Source organism: Dama dama, chromosome 15 (genome assembly GCF_033118175.1).
Source record: "Dama dama isolate Ldn47 chromosome 15, ASM3311817v1, whole genome shotgun sequence".
Taxonomy (NCBI): domain Eukaryota; kingdom Metazoa; phylum Chordata; class Mammalia; order Artiodactyla; family Cervidae; genus Dama; species Dama dama.
In genome coordinates this window covers 27680495-27701319 of record NC_083695.1, presented here as the reverse complement: position 1 = coordinate 27701319, position 20825 = coordinate 27680495, and the positions used below count along the sequence as shown (strand labels likewise).

The following is a 20825-nucleotide window of genomic DNA, read 5'->3' as shown; positions in this document are numbered from 1 at the left end:
AAAGAATTATTTATATCTGAGTCATTTGATTAATCTGTTAATAATGATGCTAATGTCTTACAAATAAGCTTTTTGAATTTTAAAAAATTATAACTACTTAAATTGGGATCTTGGGAACTGATTTTTCATAGCTGTATTAGGTTGAATGCCAGTGTTTGAAATACAAAAACTGATTTAATAAAGTTCAACATAATTATAACAAGTTAGACAAAAGTGAGTTGTTGATCTATAACAACTGGAAATGATAACAAATAATACTCTTTGAATTTGAAAATATTTTGTTCTGCCTAAGAAATAGTTTTCTGTTTCCTATTTCTATTTCCTAATGTCAGATTAGGACATTTTATCTTTCCTGCTATAAAACATCAGAAAGTATAATTTTAGGCTTCAAAGTAGGATGCTATGAGCTTAATTATCATGAGGTAGATATAAAGAATGATGTATGTGTATTAGAAGCAGTCAAAAAGCTTTGAAATTCCTTGATTCCTGAATGTAGATTGGCACTGAGGCAGATTAGATTTAAATTCCCCTTTTTAGACCTCTCTTTTATCACTGTAGTAAGAATAGAAAGACTTGGCAACCCAACTTAGCCTTTTACTACAAAATTATTGAAATTTTAAAAATACTGTTTGTTAATACGTTCGTTAACTGTTCTCTTATTGAAATTTTCAGATAGGTATGTTCCTAATTTACTAAAGTCACTAAGAACTCAGAAAATAGTTTATATTTGTTGTGGAGAAGATCATACTGCTGCACTAACCAAGGTATTGTACTCCTGTAAAACTTTTTTATTAATATTTATGGTAGTTATTTTGTAATTAGTGAATATCTTAATGATATGTATATTGAAATCTTGAGGGTTATTGATGTCTAAAAAATAATTTATTTTGAAAAAGGGACTTAGGTTATCATCTGTTCTCAAAAACAGTTTACCTTATATTTCAAATGTTTTATGTTAGAAATGTGAATTGTGATCTGCTGTTTGTGTGGTGATGATTCATATTGTTGAGGTTTTCAACTTAATGTTAAATACTGCTTGAATAATATTGTGAATGAAGTAATTTCTTTTTAGTTTGTCAGGCTTACTGTGCTTTGTGTATCAGTCTCATTTACATTGCATAACTGCCTAATTTTAATTTAGCTTCCATGTGGCTTATAAGTATAACAAGTAACAGAGGAGACTGAATTCCTCTATTATCCTTAGGCCAAGAATCAGTATTATACAAGGAGTTATAATGAGCTTTTATCACAGTCTTGCTAATGGTTTTAACTCTGACCTCTCACTTTCTTGAATATGTGCCAGTTCAGTATGAATACTGTATACTTCTCTAGCAATTAGAAGTAAAATGAAAATAGGCTAAGCTTTACCAGTAGTGCTGTTTATTATAGTCATGTTAACATAAAGGAACTAGCAAATTATCATTGACTGAATTAGAGATTAATATTTTTTGCATCTTTATCTTTCTTTATCCTGCATAGTAGATAAAATTGGCAAGAAAAAATTACTTCTCATCAGATTTGTAAAAATTCTACACATTTACCCCCCTCCCACTGGAAATTTCAAAATAAGAATTATTCTCAGTCCTTATCAAATACAGTGTACTAAAGAAATTTTAAAAAATATTATAATGACCAATTACAAAAGTTAATTTTTAGAAAAATTTTATTGTACTTTTTAGTAAGGACGTTTTATTATCTCTGCTAATCTTATTACCATATTTTATTGATTTTTTAAAAAATTCAATTACATTCAAATTACAGATGTAATCACTGTTGGCAAGTTATAAATTTTAGTGATTCTCTTCTGTCATTGATATTTAGAAGAAATAAGCTGTGTTGAACATGATAGTAAAGAATATTTTGTATAATATTATTCTTTAGGATTAACTTTGTGGTAGAAATATTCACATGTTAATGCTTTTCAAATTCATCCTTTCAGATAAGCACTCATCTTATTTTCCCAAGATTTCTAAGTCTTTATATCTGTTTTTTTAAAATGAGAATTCTATTAATCTTCTGTATTTTTCTCTCAAAACAGTATCAATATTTTTCTCTTTTGAGAGAAAAATAGATACTTATCCCTGGAATTTTTGGTGTATATTATTTTCAACAAAATTAGATAGTTTTAACTATTTCAAAAGTAAGATATTTTTTAGCTTTCCTTGTTTAAAGTTAAAATCTAGTTGTGTATCAGTGCCTTTTGCATTTCTGGAAGAACTTCTTGAAGACAGATTAGGGTTACTTTACAGTGCAGTTTCCTTGTGCAAAACAAACAGGAAAAATAAAAAATCCCACAAAATTTTAAAAGCAGGATAAATAGATATGCATGTTAATTGATATGAAGACACTACCATAAAGATGTCAATTTTTTTTCAAGTTCTTTTATAAATTAATTATGAAGATTACATGTACATATACCTTTTGACTTATCAATCCCTTAGCAATTTTAAGAATCTATTCCAAAGATACAAAATTATGTATACACAAGGCTGTTTGCTGTGGTAATATTTTAATAACAAAAGAATAGAAGAAATCCAAATACCTATTGGTAGCAGCCTAATTGAATAAACTATGGTAATTCCACTATGTGTAGTACCATACCCTGTAAAACAGAATGAGAAAGATCTCTATTTTGTTGTAGAATGATTTTTAGGACATATTACCATTAAGGAAAAAGGAGATACATGTTATTTATATTTGAAAAGAATAGGTAGACCAAATGAGCCTTGCCTTATGTTTTGACTTTGAAACCTAGAAACTCTTATACATAATTAAAAAGCTAACTTATATTTGTATGTTAAAACAGTTCTACAAAATTACTAGTGGCACAACTACAGAAGATTTCTTTTAGGTCATTTTAAAGTATAGTATTTTGTTGTACATCACTAGTGGGAAATAGCCTAAAGATAAATTGAATTCACAGAGAGCCTCTTAAATTGCACTCTGCAGTCTTATTGTTATGAGGAAAATTAGTAGTGTTATTTTCACTATATTGCATATAGAATAGGATAAAGCAAATAAGTATTTATTTTATTGTTGTTAGAAACCATGATGTTCAGCTTAAGAGAAAAGACATAAAATGGTAGCAATCAAATTAAAACTCAGTAATCTTTGCTTCGACTCATAAGTATCAGTGTGAATTCTTACTTTTCTCCTTCTAAAATAAATTTGTTTGTTTGCTATGACCACTGAAAGATCTGAGATGTAAGTCAATATGTGCAATCTAGAAGCAGTGAATATTCTTTGATTGTTGTAGATTCTCTACTAAAAAGAACCAAGGCTTCTTAGAAAGGAGTCTGATCTCATATCTGGAACCAAAAAAGTATGAAAATAGCCTTGGGTGTTTTGTGTTACAAAAAAGCAAAGACTACTAAGATCATGTCAGAAGGACAACTTGAAGAAGTGTGTTCAGTGGTCAAAAAAAGATGATATATCTTTAATAAGTGGAAATGTACCAATTATAAAAAATCTATGACTTCATAATGATCCTCTTTTTACCCAAATCAATACAAAACAAAGTTCATTGCTTATCCTTGGAAGTTGCTGGAACAACTCATTTTCTAAAAATTAGTAAATGAGAAAAGCATTTTTATTGTATGTCATGATGACTTAATAGCGATGAGTTAAGTTTTCTATAGAAGAATTTCAACTAGTAAATTTAGAAGAAATATTTTTTAATACTCATTTTATACCCATTTTATACTCCTTAATGAAGTGATGAATCTAGACAAAGATCAGCGTTAAGCTTAATGGGAATAGATAAGCCTGAAACACACTGTCCCACCTATTTTTAATGTTACCCATCAGACATATGATTATTGACATGCCGAGATACAAAGGTTCGTAAGGTACTACTATCAATAATTATATATTAACAAATTTATCAGATAGCCTAGATGAAGTGGGTACATACTGGAAACATACAAACTATCAAAACTGTTTACCAGAAGAAACATAATCGAAATATGCCTCTAATGAGTAAGGAGATTGTAATCAAAAGTCCCCCAAGAATGAAAAGCCCAAGATCAGATGTCTTTACTGGTGAATTCTACTATTTGAAAAATAATTAACACCAATCCATCTCAAACTCCTCTGAAAAATAGAAGAGGAGGGAACACTTTCAAACTTATTTTGTAAGTCCAGCATCATCCTGATAACAAAGCCACACAAAAGCACTGCAAGGAAAGAAAGTTACAAGCCAACATCCTTGATGAATGTAGATGCAGAACTATTCAATACTAGCAAACTAAATTCAGTAGCACATTCAGATGATTATATATCCAGTGATCAAGTGGGATTTATCCCTGGGATGCAAGGATGGTTCATCATTTGGAAGTCAGTGTTATATACCACATTAATAGAATGAAGGATAAAAATTATATGATCATCTCAGTAGATGTAGGAAAAGCATTTGACAGAGTTCAGCATCCTTTTATGGTAAAGACTGTACAAAGTGTTGTATGGAGGGAACATGCCTCAACATAATAAAGGCCAAACCTACCACTGATATAATAATTAATGGTGAAAAGTTTGAAAAATGAAAATTTGAAAGTTTTTCCTTTGGGATCAGGGACAAGACAGGATGCCCACTTTCACTACTGCTCTTTAAGATATTATTGGAAGGGGAGTTCCATGGGAGTCTAGTCGTTGGAACTCCATGCTTCCTCTGTGGGACGGTTCTATCCCTGGTTGGGGAACTAAGATCCCGCGTGCTGCATGGCCAAAAAAAAAGTACTGGAAGTCCTAGCCATAGCAATTAGTCATGAGAAAAATTAAAGACATTCAAATTAGGAAGGAAAAAGTAAAGTTGTCTCTGCAGATGGCTTGATACTGTAAAGAGAAAACCCTAAAGACTCCTTAAAAAATCTGTTAGAACCAATAAACAAATTCAGTGACGTTGCAAGATACAAATTAACATTCATTGAAAGTGGGTTGTGTTTTATACACTAACAAACTGTCTAAAAAGAGAAATAAAGCACCAGCCCCATTTACAGTAGCATTAAAAACAGTATAATGCTTAGGAATAAAGGTAGACCAAACAGAGGAAAGACCTGTACACTGATAACTATATGACATCAATGAAAGAAATTGAAGAAGACAGAAATAAATGGAAAGATTTCTCATATTCTTGGATTTGAAGAATAAATATTGTTAAAATGTCTGCACTACTCAAAGTGATCTACAGATTCAGTGTAATCTGTATTCAAATTCCAGCGGCAGTTTTCGCAGAAATAGAACAGTCTGAAAATTCATACAGAACCACGAAAGACCCAGAATAGCCAAAGCAATCTTGAGAAAGAGCAATGTGGTTCCTGATTTTAAGCTGTATTACAAAGCTATGGTAACCAAAACTGCATGATAGTGGTGTCAAAGCAAGCACATATATTAATACCAGTCAAACAGAATAGATAGAAATAAATGCAGCAAATCCTTGACAAGGTGCTTAGAGCACACATCATCATTAATAAATGATGCTGGGAAATCTGAACATCCATATTCAAAAGCTGACTCCCTAATTCATACCACTTACAAAATGTAGCTCAAAATGGAATAAAGACTTAAATGTAAGGCCTGAAACTGTAAAACTCCTAGGAGAAAACCTGGGGAGAAAGTTTCTTGGCATGAGTCTTGGTAGTCATTTCTTGGATATGACACCAAAAGCACACAGATAACAAAAGCAAAAATAAACTAAAAGCTTCTGCACAGGAAAGGAAACAATCAACAAAAGGAAAGGTCATCCTGTGAAATGAGAGAAGATATTTGTAAATCATGTATCTGCTTAGGGGTTAATATCTAAAATACATAAGGAACTCACATAACTCGTGACTGAGAAACAGTCTAATTTAAAAATGGGCAAAGGGCTTGAATAGACATTTTCTGAAGGAGATACACAAATGACCAAAAGACCATGAAAAAGGTACTCAGTATCAACATCACAATCATCAGGAAATGCAAATCAAGACCACAAACTCAACATCTGTTATGATCACTATAATTAAAAAAAAAAAAAACAGGTAAATGGAGAAAGGGGAACCCTATACACTGCTGTTGGAAATACAACTTGGTGCAGCCATTACAGAAAACGGTATGAAGATTCCTCAGAATATTAAAAATAGAACTACTATAAGATCCAGCGATTCCACTTTTGGATGTATTTCTGAAGGATATGAAAATAGGATTTCAAAGAAATAACTATGCTCATTTTTACTGAAGCATTGTTCACAATAGCCAAGTTATTTAAACAACCAAAGTGTCCACTGACAAATGAGTGGACAAAGGAAATGTGATGTGTACATGTGTGCATGGGCATGCATACATATACTGGAATATTACTCAGTCATAAGAAGGGGAAATGCTTTCATTTGTAACTACATAAGTGAACCTGGAGGCCTTATGCTAAGTGAAATAAGCCAGGCAAGGACAAATACTAAATGGTATCACTTATACATGGAATTGTTTTAAAAAATGTGAGCGGGAAGGCAATTAGGAATAGAAAGTCAAATTCACAGAAACGAAGTAGAATGGTGGTTCCCAGGGTGTGGGGCGTGAGGAAAATGGGGATATGTGGTCAGAGGGTACAAACTTCCTGTTACAAGATTTTTAAATTCTGAGGATCTAATGTACAACATAGTGACTATTAACAATACAGTATTCTGTACTTAAAATTTGTTGAGAGTAGATCTGAGCTTATTCCTCCCCCCAAAAAAGTGTGTGAGGTGATGGATGTGTTAATTTATTTGACTATAGTAGTAATTCCACAGAGTATATATATGTCATGTTGTATATTTTAAGTATTCACAATCTTATGTCAAGTCAGTAATGTCAGTAAGATGAAAAAACCTGAGAAATAAAACTTAACACTTGCTATTTCTGTCCAAAAAAGGAAATTAATATTTTTTGTGTATAATAGTATTGTGTTATATATTTTTATCTGTTAGAGATATGTTCCATTGAGAATACATACACATTTATAGGTGAAATGATTTTTTGACCACAGTTTGCTAGTTTAAAGTATCTCTAGTACAGTTTTCTGCTTTGAAATACCCCTCAAAGGGGGGTGCGAAGGGCATCAGTGAACCAGGGTTGTCTTAAGTTTTACCAGTTGAAACTGAGTGATGTTTATGTGATAATTTAGTATGTAGATAAATACACACACACACACACACACACACACACACACATACACACACACACACACATACACACACATATATGTCTTTACTATTGTGTCTTTGTTGAAATTTCCCGTGATAAAAAGATTTTAAACAGAAAAATCAATTTCCGATATAGAAGTCTGTATAAACACTCTTATTCCACTTAAATTTGTTTACATAGCTGCAACTATGAAGGAAAGCAATTGAACTGAGAAAATACTAATTGTGCTTTTGTTGAACTGTCATCATGAATTACTTTTTAAAAAATATTGCCTTTAATCCAGTTATGTATTTTATGATAGGTATTTTAAAGATTGTCTATAGTAACAGTATGCTAAGAGTAGGTATATTTGTGTGCTCTGTTTACACGTATTTTTTTTTTCCTTTGCAGAGCTACTTTGGAAACTGAAAATGATATCATTTTTAGGTTTTATGCAATTTTCTGTGATTTGACAAGAATATAAGGATAGTAAAGGGCAGTGCAAAAATAGTATTGATTTAATGATGACTTTGTCATCATTATTGTCATCATTGTCATCATGGGTTTGATGATGACCATAAATACTTCTAAATATGTGAAAATATATTTATTTTCAGCAATATCAACCTAAAACTTTTAGTTTAAAGATGTATTGCCTTGAAAAGTTAGCTATCTTATCCATTAAATTAAGAAGACAATAGAAAAGAAAATTGACTCCATAGTTATATTAAAGACTAACTTAATTTCCTGAAGATTATTTCCTTTTATCAGGCTTTCTAATCACAAAGGATTTTGTCTTCTTTTTAGGAAGGTGGAGTGTTTACTTTCGGAGCTGGAGGGTATGGTCAGTTGGGTCATAACTCTACCAGTCATGAAATAAACCCAAGGAAAGTTTTTGAACTTATGGGAAGCATTGTCACTCAGATTGCTTGTGGAAGGTAAGCGGTTATAGAAAAGAGTATTTTGATCTATAACCCAATTATTAAGTTTTTTTTTTTTTTAACAATCCAGAGGTCTTTTAATTATTACTATTATTATACCACAAATTCATAGGGAATGACTTCCAGCAGCTCTGGCTCCTTTCCATTGGTTCTCACAAAGTGTGCTTCTTTGGTAGCATTTCAGATGAACTTGAGTACCTTTCTGTTTGGCTTCCTTTTTTTCCACCTGATCATTTTTATTCACATGTTTCAGGAAACTGTCTTGGCTGTTAGGGTGCTTTTTGCTCGATGTATACATTAATTCTCTTGGCAAGAAGGATTTTGCCCTTGACTTGTTTGTTTATATTATGCCAGTAGCATGCAGGGTAACATTGTAGATTCTTCCACTTTTGCTGTGGTGACATCTGTGGGTCATTCCTTTTTGAACAGTGCCGTTCCATGTGACATTACACTTGAAGTTATAGTCTTTTTTTTTTTTGCTTGTCCACCTTTTTCTTTAAAGAATGAACAAATTGACCAATTAATTACCTAAGACATAAGATTAATCAGTGGTGAAAGTTGAACTGGAATACTGATTTCCCCATCCCCAGTTCTTGGGAGTAAATAGGAGTCTGAGCTTTGTAATTGAGCTTCACCTTTGGTCCCCAGAGGCAAAATAGCCTTTGCTTGACTAACTTGGTTTTGACCACTTAGCTTAATTTTTTTTCCAGCTAGTATGTATCTCTATATAATATAATTTAGTTTTCCAACAGTTAGTTCAGATACACAGAATTATGCTGCAGGTAGCCTTTGGTGACTTCCTTTTCTTTCTTTTTTTAACATCATGTGTATGATTACCCGCCTATGTATAGCCATGGTTCTCCATCGTTAGGTCTTACTGCTATGTTGTACTCAACTGCGTGCATCTATAATTATTTACTCAGTCTATTCCTGATGGACTCTTGGGTATTTCCATTTTTGGCAATTGCAAATAATTTTGCTTTGAACATTTATTATTTGATATACATAAACTTTAGTATTTCTAAAGTGTATGGTTAGAATGGACTTTCTGGGTCATTTGTTGTTGTTTAGTTACTAAGTCATGTCTGACTATTTGTGACCCTGTGGACTGTAACTTGCCAGGCTCCTCAGTCCATGGAATTTCCCAGGCAGGAATACTGGAGTGAGTTGCCATTTCCTTCTCTAGGGGATGTTTCTGACCCAAGGTTTCAACCTGTCTCCTGCATTAGCAGCCAGATTCTTTACTGCTGAGCCACCAGGGCTTCCCAGGGTCATAGTGTATACTTGAACTTTACAGGTTAATGTTATCCTTTTTACCAGAATGGTTACTCCACGTTACCTTCCCATCACTATCAATTTGGTATTCTTAAACTTCAAAATTTTTGCTAATCTCTTGGATATATAGTGACCTTAATCATGATTTTAATTTGTATCTCCATGGTTTTGTTAGGGATTGCATTGAGTCTGTAGATCACTTTCAGAAGTAATGACATCTTAATAATAATAAGTCTTTTAATCCATGAATGTGGGATCTTTCCATTTATTTAAGTTCTTTCAGCAATATTTTTTAGTTTTCATTGTATGTCTTTTTGCTGATTTTCCTACATTACTTTCTTTTGTGTTTATTTTTTACAGTGAAAAGTTTTACTTTCTTATTTCCTTTTCTGTATATTCTGTAGCTGTTTTTTTGTGGTTACCATGGGGATTACATTTAATATCCTAAAGTTACACACTAACTCAAATTTATACAAAGTCAATTTCAGTAACATACTCTGTTCCTAGATGGCTCTGTCCCCACTCGGTTTCAGTTACTGGTGTCACAAGATAACTTTTATATACATTATGTGTCCAAAAAAATTAATAATTTTATGCATTAGTCTCTAGAATTCTGTAGAAAACAAAATTTGGAGGAAAAAGCCCAAAGTTAGAATAGTACTAGCTTTTATAATCACCCATATATTTACTTGTGAAAGTTCCTCAGTCATGTCTGACTGTTTGTGACCATGTGTACTATATATAGTTCATGGAATTCTCTATGCCAGAATACTAGAGTGGGTAGTCTTTCCCTTCTCCAGGGGATCTTCCCAACCCAGGGATTGAACCCAGGTCTCCCGCATTGCAGGTGGATTCTTCACCAGCTGAGCCACAAGGGAAGCCCAAGAATACTGGAGTGGTTAGTCTATCTTTTCTCCAGTGGATCTTCCCAACCCAGGAATCAACCGGGGTCTCCTGCATTGCAGGTGGATTCTTTACCAGCTGAGCTCTCAGGGAAGCCCCATATTTACCTTTACTGAGATCATTATTTTTATAATACAGCTTTGAGTAAACTTTCATTTCAACTGTAGGATTTCTTTTAGTATTTCATAAAGGACAAGTTTGGTGCTAACAAACTCCTTCAGCTTTTATCTATAAATGTCTTGATTTCTCTCTCATTTTTGAAGGAGAATTTTGGTGGTGGTTTAGTTGCTAAGTCGTGTCCGACTCTTGCAACCCATGGACTGTAGCCTGACAGGCTCCTCTGTCCATGGGATTCTCCAGGCAAGAATACTAGAGTGGGTTGCCATTTCTTTCTCCAGGGAACCTTCCCAACCAAGGAATTGAACCTGAGTCTCCTCCATTGCAGGCAGATTCTTTACTGACTGAGCTATGAGGAAGTGTCAAATTCATGGTTGATAGATTTTTCTTTCTGTAGTTTGAATATATAAGACTACTGCTTTTGGATCTGCAAAGTCTCTGTTAAGAAATCTGCTGATACTCCTATTGAGGATTCCTTGTATGTGACAAGTCACTTCTCTCTTGCTTCTTTCAAGTTTCTCTCTTGGTCTTTCAACAGTTTGATTGTAATGTGTCTCAGTATGGGTCTCTTTCAGTTCATCCTACTTGGAGTTTCTTGGATATTTGTGTTTTTCATCAAATTTGGGAACTTTTTGGTTATTACTTCTTCAAATGATCTCTCTTTATCTCTTTTTACCTTCTGGAACTCCTACAGTGCTTTTTTGGTCCACTTCATGATGTTTCACAGGTTCCTTAGGTTTTGTTTCCTTTTCTCCATTTTTTTCCCCCTTGAGACTTAGTAATTTCAGTTATCTTCAAGTTCCCTTATTCATTTTTCTTTCTGCTCAAATCTGCCTTTGAATTCCTCTACTGAACTTTTAATTTTGGTTATTGTATTTTTCATCTCCATAATTTATTTTTGGTTTGTTTTCAGGTTTTCTGTTTTTTTATTGGTATTTTCATTCTCTTCATATACTGTTTTCTTGACTATTTTCATGTCTTTCTTTAGTTATTTGAGTATCTTTAGGAAAATTGTTTTAGTCTATTAAGGTTCATCATCTGGTTGTTTCATTTTTCTAAAGTAGACTTTTTTTTTTACAGCATTTTTAGGTTCACAAGAAAATTAATTTGTATATTTGTTTTAGTTGATGAACCTGCTGTTGACAAAAATAATCATTAAGCAGTCCATAATAGGAAAAAAGAAACGAGTTTTATTTAAGCCAAAGTGAGGACAGTTAGCCTGGAAGACAGATTCTCAGATAACTGAGGAACTGCTCCAGAAAAGCATGCTTTTCAACACAGTTTTATATCTTGTCAGAACAAAGATCCATCAAACAAGTCATGAATAGATTTCCTTCGAGATTTCTAAAAAAGAGATGAGCATGTACACAGCAAGTCCCTATGGCCTTGACACCTGGGAAGAGAGTCTTTTATCATCAAAGGAATGCCAGGTTTGGCATCCCAGGAGGGGAGCAGGGATTTAATCTTTATTCTTTCCATGGACATTGTTTATTTCTGGTCATTGTGTCCTTTAATAATTAGAGCAGGTGTAGAATGTATGTTTGATAGGCCACAAACCAGCTGGTTTAATTAGCGTTGAATTTGTGTTATCTTAGGTGTGAGCCAGAATGACTTCCCATATCTCAATATGTGAAAATTTCTTTTTGTCACTACATTGACAGTTTATTGCAAGTATACATATTGCACATTAGGGTTTATTCTGTTGATTTGGACAAATGTATATTGATGTGCATCCACTCTTGTAGTATTATATAGAGTATTTTCACTTTCCTAAAAATACTTTAAGCTCCTCTTATTCATCCCCCTCACACCCTAACTCTTAGCAATCACTGACTTTTACTTTCATAGTTTTGCCTTTTCCAGAATATCACAGTTGGAATCACATACTTTGTAGCTTTCTCAGATTGTCTTCTTTCCCTTAGTAATGTGTATTTATGGTTCCTCTGTCTTTTTTCATAACTTGGTTGATGATTTTTTTTTTAATGCTAAATAATGTTCCACTGTCTAGATACAAGTTTGTTTATCCATTTACCTACTGAAGGAAATTTTGATTGCTTCTAAGGTTTGGCAGTTACAAATAAAGCTGTTATGAGCATCTGTGTTTAAGTTTTTTATAGACACAGGTTTTTTAACTACTTTGGATAAATAATGAAGAGCACTTTTGCTGGATCATATTGTAATAGTTTAGCTTTGTAAGAAACTATCGAACTGCCTTCCAAAGTAGCTGTATCATTTTGCATTCCCATGTTGGTTTTTTTCTTTGATTGGGCAATGCTTTTGTAATTTTTAATATTCTCAGATTTTGTTTTTCTTTTTGAAAACTGGACCTTTGAACCTAAAATGTGGTAACTCTGGAAAAAAGGTTCTCTTTCTGTAGGGTTTGCTGATTTTTGTTTTGTTTTTTCATTTATTTTTATTAGTTGGAGGCTAATTACTTTACAGTATTGTAGTGGTTTTTGCCATACATTGACGTGAATCAGCCATGGATTTACATGTGTTCCCCATCCCGATCCCCCCTCCCTCCCCATCTGATCCTTCTAGGTCTTCCCGGTGCACCAGCCCCGAGCACTTGTCTCATGCATCCAACCTGGGCTGCTGATCTGTTTCACCCTTGATAGTATACTTGTTTCAGTGCTACTCTCTTAGAATATCCCACCCTTGCCTTCTCCCACAGGGTCCAAAAGTCTGTTCTGTACATCTGTGTCTCTTTTTCTGTTTTGCATGTAGGGTTATCAGTACCATCTTTTAAAATTCCATATATATGCGTTAGTATACTGTATTGGTGTTTATCTTCTGGCTTACTTCACTCTGTATAATGGGCTCCAGTTTCATCCATCTCATTAGAACTGATTCAAATGAATTCTTTTTAATGACTGAGTAATATTCCATTGTGTATATGTACCACAGCTTCCTTATCCATTTGTCTGCTGATGGGTATCTAGGTTCCTTCCATGTCCTGGCAATTATAAACAGTGCTGCGATGAGCATTGGGGTGCACGTTTTGTTTTGATTGTTACAGATTGTCTCTGTGCCAAGGATCAGACTGAACTGTAAGCCTAAGGTCTTCTCAGCTCTTTTTTGAGACTGTACCTTTTCCTGGGCATACAGAATGACTTTCTAAATTCCCCTCTATGTGCAGTTACATTTGAATGTCCTAGATCTTAAACAACTGACTTCTAAAAGGGGCAAAAGAAATAAAAGGCAGAAAATAGAAGAAGATAAAATTAAAAAAAAAAAAAACAAAACAGCACACACACCGGCCCTTTCAGTCCTGAAAGTCTCTTCAGCTGGAGGAGAATAGGCTTGTGACAGTGGTCAGAAGGGTTACAGAAGAGATTTATCCTCCTTTTGTGTCTGTTCTTCTGTAATCAAAAGCAGCAGTTGGTGATCAGAGGACTGATCTCATATAGAAGGACAGAATCTGTATAGCCTGCTCTGGCTTCCACAAGCTGTGTCCAGGATACTCCTGGATCATTGGATAACTGCCTGTCAGAGGGTTGAGAGTGAAGGGGTAGGTGGCTAATACTGTGCAGAGTGCTGAAATTAATCAAAATTAATTGCAGTTTACCATCCAAGCCTTCCTTTGGAAATTGCAAAAGGCAGGAGGAGTAAAGGAAAGATATATCTGTCTGAATGCAGAGTTCCAAAGAGTAGCAAGGAGAGATAAGAAAGCCTTCCTAAGTGAATGCAAAGAAACAGAGGAAAAAAATAGCATGGGAAAGACTAGAGATCTCTTCAAGAAAATTAGAGATACCAAGGGAACATTTCATGCAAAGATGGATACAATTAAGACAGAAACGGTATAGACCTAACAGAAGCAGAATATTAAGAAGGGGTGGCAAGAGTACCCAGAAGAACTATACAAGAAAGATCTTAATGACCCAGATAACCACGATGGTGTTATCACTCACCTCAAGCCAGATATCCTGGAGTGCAAAATCAAATGGGCCTTAGGAAGCATCACTATGAACAGAGCTAGTGGAGGTGATGGAATTCCAGCTGAGCAATTTCAAATCCTAAAAGATGATGCTGTGAAAGTGCTGCACTTAGTACACTAACAAATCTGGAAAGCTCAGCAGTGGCCACAGAACTGGAAAAGGTCATTCCAGTCCCAAAGAAAGACAGTGCCAAAGAATGTTCAGACTACTGCACAATTGTACTCATCTCACACACTAGCCAAGTAATGCTCAAAATTCTCCAAGGTAGGCTTCAGCAGTACATGAACCAAGGACTTCCAGATGTTCAAGCTGGATTTAAGAAAAGTAGAGGAACCAGATCAAATTGCCAACATTCGCTGGATCATAGAAAAAGCAAGAACATTCCAGAAAAACATGTATTTCTGCTATATTGACTATACCAAAGCCTTTGTGTGGATCACAACAAACTGGAAAATTCTTCAAAAGACGGGAATACCAGACCACCTGACCTGCCTCCTGAGAAACCTGTGTGCAGGTCAAGAAGCAATAGTTAGAACTGGACATGGAACAACAGATGGGTTCAAAATTGGGAAAGGAGTACGACAAGGCTGTATATTGTCACGCTGCTTATTTAACTTATATGCAGAGTACATCATGCAAAATGCTGGACTGGATAAAGCACAAGCTGGAATCAAGATTGCTGGGAGAAATACCAATAACCTCAGATATGCAGGTGATACTACCCTTATGGCAGAAAGTGAAGGAGAACTAAAGAGCCTCTTGATGAAAGTGAAAGAGAGTGAAAAAGCTGACTTAAAACTCAACATTCAGAAAACTAAGATCATGGCATCTGGTCCCATCACTTCATGGCAAATAGATAGGGAAACAATGGAAACAGTGAGAGACTTTATTTTCTTGGGCTCCAAAATTAGTGTGGATGGTGACTGAAGCCATGAAATTAAAAGACACTTGCTCCTTGGAAGAAAAGCTATGACAAAGCTAGACAGCATATTAAAAAGCAGAGACATTACTTTACTGACAAATGTTCGTCTAATCAAAGCTATGGATTTTCCAGGGGTCATGTATGGATGAGGAAAAATGGTCATGTATGCACCATAAAAAAAACTGAGCACTGAAGAATTGATGCTTTTAAACTGTGGTGTTGGAGAAGACTCTTGAGAATCCCTTGGGCAGCAACAAGATCAAACCAGTCAATCGTAAAGGAAAACAGTCCTGAAGATTCATTGGACAGATGCCTATTCATTGGACTAATGCTAAAGCTGAAGCTCCAGTACTTTGGCTATGTGATGCGAAAAACTGTCTCAGTGGAAAAGACCCTGATTGAAGTCGGGAGGAGAAGGGGACGACAGAGGATGAGATGGTTAAATGGTGTCACCAACTCGATGGACATGAGTTTGAGCAAGGTCCTGGAGTTGGTGATGGACGGGAAGCCTGGCATGCTGCAGTCCCTGGGCTCGCAAAGAGTCTGACACTATTGAACAACTGAACTGGACTGAATTCCCTATACCCATTTGGAAATTTGGAAACTTTTTAAATTGTTACTCTAGAAATAGCATTACTCTTTAATTTATATTAATACTTTCCCAGGAGTTGTAAGGCCTCCATTTACCTTTCCTAATTTTCATTCTATATAATTAAACCCCAGAAAAACATTGCTTCATATAGTCAGTGCACATTTAGAAATGGCTGTACATCCATTTACTACATTCTTTTCTCTTTAATTTTTATAATAATTTGTATCATTTTCCATTTGTAAACCACTGTCTGGAATTTCCTTTATGTAGATTTGCAGGTGGCAGATTCTTTTGCATATTTAAAAATGCCTGTATTGCACCTTCATTCATGAATGATTTTGTTGGTTATAGTATTGTAGCTTGACGTTTGCTTTCAGCACTTTTAAGATAACCTTCCCCTGTCTTTTGGCTTCAGATTTGAGAATTCAGCTGTTGGTATGTTGCTCCTTTGAAGACAATTTGTCTCTTTTCTCTTTGTTAAGGAATGAATTTCCTCATTTTCTTACTGGGCTTCTTGAATCTGGAGTAATATCTTTGATCAGTTATGGGAAATTCTAATCTCTTATCTCTTTAGATACAGTTTTTCCTTTCCTCATAGGACTCTGGATGTATATTTGTAAAAATAATTTTATTTATTTGTTTATGGCTGTACTGGGTCTTTGTTGCTGTATGGGCTTTTCTGCAAATGAGGCCTACCCCCTAGTTGCAGTGTGTGGGCTTCTCATTGTGGTGGCTTCTCTCATTGCAGAGCATGGGCTCTGGGGCTTGAGGGTTTCCGTATTTGCAGCATGTGGGCTCAGTAGTTGTGGCTTCTGGGCTCTAGAGCACAGGCTTAATAGTTGTGGTGCATGGTTTTAGTTACTGTACCACATGTAGGACCTTCCCAGATCAGGGACTGAACCTGTGTCTCCTGTATTAGCAGGCAGATTCTCTACCCCTGAGCCACCAGGGAAGCCCCTGATTGGATGTGTATTAAATCGTCTCACTCCACCTTATAGTTTCTCTCTTAACTTTCCACATTTTTGCCTCTTGATTATTTTTTACGATTATTTGATTATTTTTTATGATTTATGCTTCAGTTCACTAAATCCCGTATCTATTTTTTGTTAAACCTCTAAGATCTCAAATGTGAATATTGTGATTTTTCAGTCCTAATGTTTCATACTCTTTTTAAAAATCTGAAAGTTTTTTTTAAATTTAATATTTCTAGCTATTGGTCAGTTTTCAGCCTTGGCCTTTACTTCTTTGGACATTAAGCAACTATTAAACATAATTATTCTAGGTTCTTGTGTTTGAAAATTTGAACATCTGAAATCTTTAGCAGACTGTTTCTCTTGTTCTTCCTGCTGGGTCAGGTTTAGTGAACCCTGTTCCTTTGCTCAGTTTTGTTTAACTGTGTATTTGAAAAATGATTTATGGGAATAATTTGACAAAGCCTTCATCAGGATCTATTGTAAAAGATGAATAAAAGCTCAACATATAAATGGGCAGAAATGCTTACTATTGTAATGTTTATTAGACTGTTGAAGTTATACATGAATATATATTCACTAATGTGTAGAGAGTTCAACTTTTCTTGTTCAACTTCATACATAATTTATTAAAAGATTATAAATATTTTTAGGTAATTTTTTTCTGATGAAATATTTAATCAGTCTCCTTTGAAATATCACAGATTATTTACTGTTAATCCAGTTTTGTAATTCTTCATAGTTAAGATGAGCATGATTTGAACAGTTACTCTTAGCTCTGTAAACTTAGTTCTTTCCGATAATTTCATTTATTTAACTGTTGGATTGGGGGAGGAATTTCAGTTATATATTGATAGAAATGTAAGAACTTATCTACAGAGGGAATGTCAGTTGATATCTTCACTGGTTTGATTTGCAGGTAGTTGGTATTACAAGAACTATGTATTATTTCCTTAACAAATAATTGTCAGGAACTTCTTGAAGGAAGCAGCCAAGGGATACCAGAAATATGATCTCATCAAGGGATATTATCTAAAAGGAAAGGGTTCAAATTCCAGTAGTACAGTATCGTACTGTTTTTGAACTATTACAACAAATATAGGACTTGAGATAGTTATGTTTGTTCAGTGGGTCTAACTCTATGCTGTAATCCTTCGGAGAGTTTTTAGTAATATGTTGTTGCCTAGGCTCACTCCTAGGCAATTCCAAAATGTGGCCAGGATTAAGAACCACACCTTTAGTAGACCAGTGTGTGGAGGAATTTAATGAACTAGTATTGAACAGTAATTTTCAAATTATTGCTATGTTCCTTTAAAATATCACAGTACTACTTCCTGAAGGAGGCAAACTGGGCAACCTTAAGCCCTTCTTCAGCCACAGCAGTTTGTTTCATATGCTTGTTGTTGCTCAGTCGCTCAGTGGTGTCCGACTCTTTGCAACTGCATGGACTGCGACATGCCAGACAGGCTTCCCTGTCCTTCACTATCTCCCAGAGTTTGCTCAGACTCATATCCATTGAGTTGATGATGCCATCCAACCATCTCATCCTCTGTCGCCCCCTTCTCCTCCTGCCATCAATCTTTCCCAGCATCAGGGTCTTTTCCAGTGAGTCGTCTCTGCATCAGTTTAGTTCAGTTCAGTTGCTCAGTCATGTCCGACTCTTTGTGACCCCATGGACTGCAGCACACCAGGCTTCCCTGTCCATCACCAACTCCCAGGGCTTGCTCAAACTCATGTCCATCTAGTTGGTAATGCCACCCAACCATCTCATCCTCTTTCGTCCCCTTCTCCTCCTGCTTTCAGTCTTTTCTAGCATCAGGGTCTTTTCAAATGAGTCAGTTCTTTGCATCACGTGGCTGAAGTATTGGAGTTTCAGCTTCAGCATCAGTCCTTCCAATGGATATTCAGGGTTGATTTCCTTTAGGGTTGACTGGTTTGATCTCCTTGCTGTCCAAGGGACTCTAAAGAGTCTTCTCCAGCACCACAGTTCAAAAGCATCAATTCTTCCGCGTTCAGCCTTCTTTATGGTCCAGGTTTCACATGCGTACATGACTACAGAAAAAACCATAGCTTTGACTGTGCAGATTTGTCAGCAAAGCGTTGTCTTTTCAAGGAGCTCTCTGTGTTTGCCATAGTCTTTCTATGAGTTCATTTATAGTTTATTTTGTTACATGTGTATCCTTGATTTAAAAAATTTTTATTAACTTTAGCTCATCTGGCTCTGAGATGAGATGGTTGTTAGATTCTCCTTAGTTTTTTAGTTATATGACAGGCTAGATAACTTGAAAACTGTGGAATCAAAAGGTCCTTTTAAGTAAATATCATAGAATAGTTCGCAAGGAAGTAAAGAGAATTCCACGGGGCAAAAACAAGGAAATCTGAAAATAATACCTGTTAGTTTGAACTGACTCTGGAGCTACTCTGAAAAAATTTGCCAATCTGGGTAATGTATTAATTAGCTTATTTTGCTTGACAAACCACCCCCAAGTTACTGACATAATTACCTATTTAGCTAGTAATTCTGTGGCTTAGTGATTTGAGCTGGGCTTCGTTGGGCAATTCTCATCTTAGTTGAACTCAGTTGATCAGTTAATGATCTGGATAGGGGCTGGGTAGTCTGGGGGGTCTTTAGCTGGGTCAGCTTATCTCTGCTCCAGATTGTATATTATCCTTCAAGCTAACCTTAAGTTATGCTCATAATAGTATAGCAGGGTTCCAAAAGAGAGGTAAAGAATGCAAAGCCACCTGTTAGGCTTAGGGTCACCTCATGCACTGTCATTTCTGCTTCATTCTGTTCAAAGCAAGCCATAGGCCAGAGACCAGTTTTAAGACATGGAGAAATAGATTCCTCATCTTGATGGGAACCCCTACAAAAGTCATATTGTAAGGGTAATGGGTATAGGGAACGGAATAACTTTGGCACTTTTTATAAGCAATATACCACAGATGGCAAGGGAATTTGGAATAGGAGGTAGGACCGAAGAAGTGGTAGAGGCAGTAGTGAGGCCTGTGAAACCGTCTCCTCCCAGTAAAGCCACCTCATGGGAAGAGTCCACAGTGAAGTATTCTCTTGCTAGTTTAAGGAGACTTTTCTGGCCTTGGCTTAGTTTCTTGTTTGGATCTTCCCTCAGAATTGTTAACCACAAGACTGTCCTAAAGTAGGCTTGGGACTTACCAGAATAGTCCTGAATTGATGTATATGTGTTATGTTTCACAATGTATTAAGGGTTTTAAATGAAGTAACTGCATGATTTGAAAAGAAGAACTAGAAATGGGTAAAACATAGTCATTAAATTTTTAAATTCAGTGCATAGTGAAAACAGCAGGTTGGACATACTGCTAAAGAGAAAAGTAATAATATGAAAAACAGATATAGGGAAATTAGTCACAAGGGATATGGATATTTAGGAGACGTTAAAAGACTGTTAGAGAGTTGGGAAGATAAAACATTTGTCTAATATTATCAAGAAGAGCATTGAATACATGGGAGAGGGACAGTATTTACGGAAATAACATAAGAATTTGCCAGACTTGATTGAATCCATGAAACTGAGGAATACAACACCTGAGCTGGATGATCACCTTTAGCCTATTCCTAAATATATAGTGATGAAGCATCAGAGGGAGTCGGACAGATTCAGGATTAGTGGGTTTTTGCTAGCTTCAGTTTTGTAGTTTCTTAGGTTTGTAGTTTGTTTGCTTCCACTCTGGTACCTTTAGAGAAATCTGAGTGTGTATACATAAGAAACAGTTTCTTTTGAAGAAAGGAAACATTGTCTTACCATACATGTTTATATATACCAGTCTTCTGCCTAGTTCACTAAAGCTTTTGAGTGATACCCACATGGTGTAGGTCCCTACAGACTACAGCTTTAAGCTAGAACCTGATCGAGAAGGTGATTGGGTGATCTCCTTGGACAGCAGTTAGATGCTGCCTCTAGTGCTGAATCATATAGTGTAAGAGATATCAGTATAGAGCTGGGCCTTTTTAAATTTGGACATTTGTGGGAATTTTCTGGACCATGCTTAAGC

The 20825-nt window shown here is 35.3% G+C and overlaps 1 protein-coding gene across 10 annotated transcripts in view; it reads left to right on the top strand.

Moving 5' to 3' along the window:
• The window catches only part of HERC4 (HECT and RLD domain containing E3 ubiquitin protein ligase 4), a 128773-nt gene that overhangs the window by 41703 nt on the left and 66245 nt on the right, over positions 1-20825 (top strand). For all 10 annotated transcript variants that reach the window (XR_009696065.1, XM_061161636.1, XM_061161638.1 and 7 more), the window contains 2 exons: positions 673-764; positions 7942-8072. Coding sequence is in view for 9 of the 10 variants with exons in the window: in XM_061161636.1 (XP_061017619.1) it covers positions 673-764; positions 7942-8072 (223 nt within the window). In the remaining variant the exon portion in view is untranslated. The remainder of the gene's footprint in view (positions 1-672; positions 765-7941; positions 8073-20825) is intronic.